Below are 6,991 nucleotides of genomic sequence, written 5' to 3' on the forward strand. Positions count from 1 at the left end.
TCGGACAGTCTGGAACACGTAGCAACCACGATGCGTTATGCATGGGCCATCTTTGGGCCCTTATTTTTCAACTCCTAGGCTCCAGATTATGGATCCTGGCCCAGTCCTTGTTTGGACTTTGGAGCCCAGAAGAGGTCCAAATGACGGGCTCTTTTTGCAAAGACATTAACAAAGGATTTGTAATTTGTTATGCAAACAATATTTTGTACGCAATTAAAATTGTTTAATTTCTAGTATCTGTGAAGTTGAAGTTCCTTTACTCTTGGCTAAAAAAAAAAGAAGTTCCTTTACAAGTGTAGATCAAATTCCAAAATTAAAATATAATGCTTAATTAAAAGAACACGGAAAAAGGAAAAAAGCAAATGCAAATGAATCTTCACTACTTTTGTGCTAATTAAGCCTTCATCAACCTTGTAAAAGTGATGAGATATAAGGAATAGAACATAATTTCCTTAATGCAAGAAAGAATAAAGCTCTTTGGCTATGTGACAATAACACTGTGTGAAATGTTAATTTGGTGTTATGAATAAATTTAAATTTTAACACAATTTCACACGTGATTATAGTATATTGAAAAGAAAAGAAAAAATCGGTCATAGTGCAACACAAGTTTCCTCGACTACTGAGCTATTAATTTCAAGAAAGAAAATTTGAAAAGCTAACCACAATTTATTTTATTTAAAAACTTTTAATCATTATTTTTAAAATTTAGAAATCTAACCCTCAAATAGTATTCGAGTATTGCTCGAAGCATGTCAGAGTAATTCTCGGGAGGGGATTGAACACTTTTAGATAAGAGCTTAGGCACTTGAGAGTCAGATTTCTAAATTCTTACAAAAATGATTAAAAGTTGGTTTTCAAAATTCTTCAAGCAAGGTCTCCATTCTGTGAAACCTGTGGAGTTTATTAATTTCCATCTACCTCTTTTTTGTTTGGAGCAGTTAAATAGGGTGACTGCTAAAAAAGAAAAACATTTCATCAGCCTTTTCAGTTTCCATGCAGGTGGTTAATCGATCATATTCCTTGCTTACTTGCTCGGATAAAGACTCATCAACTCCTTAAATTGCGTCATCATCAGCCTAAATGGCTTCTCAGTCTCAGCCCAAGTCTCACTGGAAAAGAAAAGATTCATTAACCCTTTAAGCCTACGCCTGTTTGATACTATTTTGGCAATTTCCATATAAACTGTAAACATGTGAGCCAGAGGCCAATCAATGCAAATGGTGATTGAGAGAGTTGAGAGACAAACAAGGCAATGGGGGAAGCAGCAGTGATAGCGAGGAAGTTTGGGGACGACCAAAGCTCTCTGCTGGACCACTTTGAGAGGCTCGCCGTCGAGGTCCAACTGAACCAAGCCATGCTCAGTCGGAGTCTGTCTGAGCCAACTCATGTTAGGTCCCAACCACTTTTAATCGGTCAGGGTCCACCAGGACCACCACCATCATCACCACCACATTTGGTTACCAAGAAGCGTAGTCGTGGCTTGGGCTTTCACAAGGTCCTGAAGAAATTGATCAAACCCATCTTTGGAAGAATGGGTACTGCCAATAAAAAGAAGGAAATCCCAGATGCAAAAGATCCCAGGTTTTGGAAGACATTCAGTAGATCGATGCGGCTTTGAACAATATATGTTTGAGAAATTAGTGTATTTCTATATTTTTCTTTTTTCTTTTTTGCAAGTGCTTGTAATGTATGCACATTTTACAGAAAGAAATAATAATGTTATAAAATGATTCTGATGTCGTTTGTAATATACGACTAGATATTTGACATCGTTTTCCCTAAATCTAATTATAAAAGATTTTGAGCAAATAACTCTTTTTCTCTGTATGAAGTTGGAGAGCTGCACACAGTTTATCCATGGACCTCTTCACACTTTTTCAGTCTCCATCTCCATTTCCTTTATGCAGAACCAAATATAAAAGAACCCAACATGGTAAGCTACTTGTCCTTGCAACACTTTCATGCTCTGCTAGAAGCCCCACCGGAAGCACACCATTAATGGCTATCAGTGTTGCTGACAAAACCCATCAGTCATGCCCAAAAGATAATGGCTTTTACTCCAATGAGGCAGAATCAAAGTTGGGTTTTGATCAATTAACTACTAGATTGCAGGTACGGAGTTTTGTTGACAGAATTAAAGCACTGCCCTCTAGAGAGACAAGTGAAATTCTTGGTATCTTTGAACAAGATGGTTGCTTTCGAACCATATCTGAATTCAATGATTTGCTCATGGCTTTAGTCATAGCAGAAGAGCTTGATGTTGCTTTGAGCCTGTCCAGTCAAATATCATCTTACTGGTTGGTCCCAGATTCTTGGACATTTTCCATCATGATTAGGTGTTACTGTGAGAAAAATAATCTGGATGAGGCCAAAAGGGTTTTAGTCCATATGGTTGAAAATGGGTTTCACTCAAATGTTGCAACAATCACTGTTCTGATTAATTCATTGTGCAAAAGGGGTAGGTTGCAGAGAGCTTTGGAGGTTTTTGAGGTCATGGGCAAAGTGGGGTGCAAGCCCACTGTTCAGATATACAATTGCTTGTTAAAGGGGTTGTGCTATGTGGGGAGAGTGGAGGATGCATATGAAATGCTGATGAGAATCAAGAAAGATGCCATTAAACCTGACATTTACACATACACGGCTGTTATGGATGGTTTTTGTAAAGTGGGTCGCTCAGATGAGGCAATGGAATTGCTTGATGAAGCTCTGGAGATGGGGTTGATACCAGATGTGGTTACTTTCAATACTCTGTTTAATGGGTACTGCAAGGAGGGCAGGCCATTGGAGGGACTCAATGTGTTGAAGCAGATGAAAGAGAGAAAGTGCATGCCTGATTATATTACTTATAACACTTTGTTGCATGGATTGTTAAAATGGGGCAAGACTCGTAATGCACTAAGAATTTATAAGGAGATGGTGGAAAATGGTCTCCCAGTGGATGAGAGATTGATGAATACTCTTGTCAGAGGGTTATGTAAGAGATCCTTGAAAGAAAAAGACCTCTTGGAAGATGCCCATGACGTGTTTGAGAAAATGGAGAATGGGGCTTCTGGCATAGACCCCAGCACATATGGTCTGATGGTCCAAACTCTTTGCATGGAAAAGAAGATTGATGATGCTGTGGTCAATTTGCAGCAGATGATTAGAATGGGCTATTCACCATGGATGGTCACCTTTAACAATGTAATTCAAGCCCTTTGTGTTGATGGAAAGGTGATTGAGGCATTATTAGTTTTGGGTCTCATGGCCGAAGGTGGTAGAGTCGCCGGTAGAATACCTTATAACCTTTTGATTCACGAGTTCAATCGACGGGGGAGTGTCTTGGTTGCTTGTAGTGTATATGGAGCGGCATTGAAGAGAGGTGTAATTCCAAGTAAAAAGCCTCAACAATGAGGAAGCAATTCAAGGAGACGTTGTTCATGCTCGCACACTTGTGTAAATTCCCAATTCTTGATGGATTAAAGTATATATGCTATAAAATTCTTCAAATGAGCCGACCACTTACAGAATGAGTTTAAAGGTTTACAAACCTTCCACTAACTTGATGTACATATGCAACACATCTAACATCAAATGACATTAAGTCTCTGCATACAAAATTTTTTTGAATGATGAAAAAGAAATCTCTCAGGCAAAACTCATGCACGGTTCATGTATTGCCCAGTTCTGGTATCCACCATTATTTCATCGCCAATATTTACAAACAGCGGGACATAGACAATAGCACCGGTGTCAAGAGTTGCTGGCTTTGTTCCACCTGCGAGTAAATTTCAGTTAGAGAAAAAGAGTAATGAAATCAGTGATAACTGAAATTTAAAAATATAATATATATTATAGATGTTTTCCTTTTTGGACAAGCCCCATCCCATCGGCATCCATTTATTACCCCTTAGGTTTATGATAACCAAATGAAAAGACACACAGGGCAAACCACAAAGAGAAGAAATTTCTTTCTCAAACTTTTGTTTGTAAAGAAGGTCCATGCAGTAGAGAATTCTACTTATTCCAACAGTAAATTTAGGTGTAAACAGGAGTTTTGTCACCTCTAAACCCCAAGATATCAGTTAGGAACACATTTCCAGAGCTGATTAATCAGTTTATCATCAGCCTGACCCTAATAACATTTTCAACTGCCAACATTTACCAGCCTTCATGGATTGATGGGAATATACACCGATAACATAATGAATTTGGTCCTTGAAAATTTGTGAAAGGACACAATTGCATTACCTCCTTGAGCTGTGTCACCTTTAAGTCCAGGATCAACATCAACCACAGTTAGCTTCACGGTGATGGGGATGTCAACATCGATAAGCTGCATGTATATAACAAAAAAGCAGGCTACTATCAAAGACCAAAATAATGATACGAACCACCACCATCAACCATTTTGATTTCATTTGTTGATGCCACTCATACAGTCAAGTATATGCATCTCAACATGAATCTAAGATGCACTGACATGAAACATCAATGACTAAAAACGTTCCTCAAGACTGCTGTGTTCATGAGGTAGTACTCAACCACTCTATCTGATTAAAAGCACCATCTTGGGCACAGTTTATCAAATATTTCATTAAAGTTTGCAGAAAAAAGTCGAAATTTAATTGCCTGAAAAACAATAGAAAGAGAATATGGAAAGTACTTTATCATTCCAAAAAAGCAAATTGCAGTCCATTCCCTCTTTCAGCCATTTTGTTCTGTCCCCAATTTGTGATTCATTTACACGAATTTCTTCATATGTGCTCTGAGACAAGTGAAAAAAAAAAAAAAAAAACATATTTGAGATAGAAAAATGAACATAGTTATCACTAACTTATAAAGATAATAACATCAGCTGGCTTCCTTGAGAACAGGAATAGATCCCAAGTGTCCTAAAATGAAGAGCTACTAGTCCATAACTCCATATGAATGAATATCCTTCCTTAAGAACAGGAATAGATCCCAAGTGTCCTAAAATGAAGAGCTACTAGTCCATAACTCCATATGAATGAATATCACATTATAATTTTAAATTTAAAACTCTACTGAAGAATACCAGGTCCATGAAGACAAACTGGGGACCGTCTTTGTATGTGAATTGCTTAGTTTCCTTGTATATATTTGCCTCACTAATCTGGGAAAACAATCAAACATGAGAAGGTATATATGTGATGTACAGGCATCTTATATGACCACTTTTATGCGCTCCATGTTTCAATAGGGGGGGGGGGGGGGGGGAATCAATCAAGAAGTCTGTCCGTGCAGCTGGATGAGACTCTATGCCAATGTACTTGGTATCTGATATCTACAAGACTGGGGGAGGAGATATGGTGGCATTATGCGCATTTGACTTACCACTTAACAATTTGAAGCATACCTTGGATTCAAGATATTTGTATAAATATGACTATTCCTTAACAAGGTTTGTGAAAAATGATCTAGATGTTGTATTTCTTTTCATAACAACAAAGTGAAACCAAGTATAATCTGAATGTTAAACAATTCCATATGTTCGCAGTCAACTAAATGGAAGTATGACACACAAACTGTAAATAAAAGATGAATATTAACCAGTTGTTCTCTGAGTAAACTGCTAGCAGAAAGTACTAAATCCAAATAAAATATGTCATATGCCACCTATATAGTCGACTTGTTCACACATCAGCAATTGTAAACTGCATTAAACGTTAAATCTATCTGGAACTGCAGAATTTAATCACAGATCTATGAACATTACCGTACCACCTGCTCGAAACGTTTTCTCAACAGTGTTTCCTGTTAGATAATTGCGCATTCTGGTCCTTACAAATGCAGCCCCTTTCCCAGGTTTCACATGAAGAAACTCTACAGAAGGCCAAAAGGCACCAAACTAATAAGCTTCAAATGAGCTATAAGTAATATAGACAGTTGTTTAACAAATAAAAACATTCCTCCTGGATATAATAGACAAATGGAGACAGACACCTCGGATATAGAAGCAAATTACAATGGAGTACCCCCACTCAACTTAAACATCCCTAACAACTCTTTGACATACCAAAGTTCCCTCCTCCCACCCCCAAAGACGGAATTGGCAAGAAAGCATGACATTCAAAGGTTTTTGAATTCTTATTATTTCAGATACCCATCTTAAAACCATGAAAAATTCATATTCTGCAATGTGAGCCTCATAAACCAACCAAAGATACGGGCTCCCTAAAGTATATCTGCTGTAAAAGTTACCAGCCGAGAAACACAAATGTCATGTAAGTCACATTAAAAACAGTGATTATAAATAAAAAAATGAAACTATAAAACTGTATTATAGCTTCAGCAATTATATATATTACCATACGGAGGCAGAATCCCAAAAATGAACAATTCTATTAAATGTGGACAAATGTTTTAAGTATAAATAATTTTTAAAAGCAAGAACCAAAAATCAAAAGAAAAAATGAATTCTATAATTGAAATAATATACTATAAAAACTCGAAATGGTATATACCCAATACCAAGAAAGTTAATATGTTCTAAATAAACTCAAAAAACAAGAAGAAAGGAGATAAAAGTACCCAAAACTCGCCACGGAGCTCCATCAACTTCAATGTTGGAACCCACTTTGATATCGTTGCTAGAGAACGCCGTAATCCCTGAAATTTTTATAATTCAACACCACTCACCACCCCAAAAACTTATATTTTATAATTTCAAAATTAGTAAATGAAAATCAAAGAGTGAGAGCCAAAGAAGTTTACTAGGAAGTCTGGGACGTAGTGGCGCTCGGGCAAAACTCCGCATTGGCAGAACGAACGCCTTGGACGACAGTGAAAGTGATGACAGTGATGATAGTGGTGATGGTGATGATGGACGACTAAGGATGGAGGAAGCTGATGAGACATTGAAGGTTGCTGCCATTCCCGCCATGGTTATGGTTGTTTGAGAAATGAGAAGCAACACAGAAGTAAAGCAAAGGTGGGTGATTTTCGCAGTATTTTTGTGGGAAATTTAGAAGGCCATGACATGAGC

General features: G+C 37.4%; 2 protein-coding genes across 3 annotated transcripts; one reads left to right on the plus strand and one right to left on the minus strand.

The window, feature by feature from the left end:
* The first annotated feature begins 1,846 nt into the window (after positions 1-1,846).
* Positions 1,847-3,405, plus strand: LOC147281302 (uncharacterized). Its single transcript, XM_086247306.1, has one exon. It carries the CDS (start codon positions 1,861-1,863, stop codon positions 3,394-3,396), a length of 1,536 nt encoding a protein of 511 aa, XP_086103432.1. The 5' UTR covers positions 1,847-1,860; the 3' UTR covers positions 3,397-3,405.
* A 69-nt stretch (positions 3,406-3,474) lies between these two features.
* On the minus strand, positions 3,475-6,991 carry LOC147281303 (elongation factor P (EF-P) family protein). 2 transcript variants are annotated; one of them, XM_086247307.1, is made up of 7 exons: positions 6,721-6,991; positions 6,538-6,615; positions 5,723-5,829; positions 5,042-5,119; positions 4,649-4,750; positions 4,234-4,318; positions 3,478-3,760 (listed from the first exon to the last, which is right to left on the minus strand). In XM_086247307.1, exons 1-7 carry the CDS (start codon positions 6,887-6,889, stop codon positions 3,642-3,644), a joined length of 738 nt encoding a protein of 245 aa, XP_086103433.1. In that variant the 5' UTR covers positions 6,890-6,991; the 3' UTR covers positions 3,478-3,641. The 2 variants fall into 2 exon arrangements, with proteins under 2 accessions (XP_086103434.1, XP_086103433.1); XM_086247308.1 differs by lacking the exon at positions 5,042-5,119 and having other exon boundaries at positions 3,475-3,760.

The sequence above is a fragment of the Dryas octopetala genome, chromosome 6 (genome assembly GCF_963921425.1).
Source record: "Dryas octopetala chromosome 6, drDryOcto1.1, whole genome shotgun sequence".
Classification (NCBI taxonomy): Eukaryota; Viridiplantae; Streptophyta; class Magnoliopsida; order Rosales; family Rosaceae; genus Dryas; species Dryas octopetala.

Excerpts from the sequence above, each read along its gene's own strand:
- LOC147281302 (XM_086247306.1), top strand. The coding sequence starts at position 1,861 with ATGGACCTCTTCACACTTTTTCAGTCTCCATCTCCATTTCCTTTATGC.
- LOC147281303 (XM_086247307.1), bottom strand. The coding sequence starts at position 6,889 with ATGGCGGGAATGGCAGCAACCTTCAATGTCTCATCAGCTTCCTCCATC. Across the intron at positions 5,830-6,537 it reads AGCTCCGTGGCGAGTTTTGG|AGTTTCTTCATGTGAAACCT; the intron begins GTACTTTTATCT and ends GGCCTTCTGTAG. Across the intron at positions 5,120-5,722 it reads CGTTTCGAGCAGGTGGTACG|ATTAGTGAGGCAAATATATA; the intron begins GTAATGTTCATA and ends TTGTTTTCCCAG.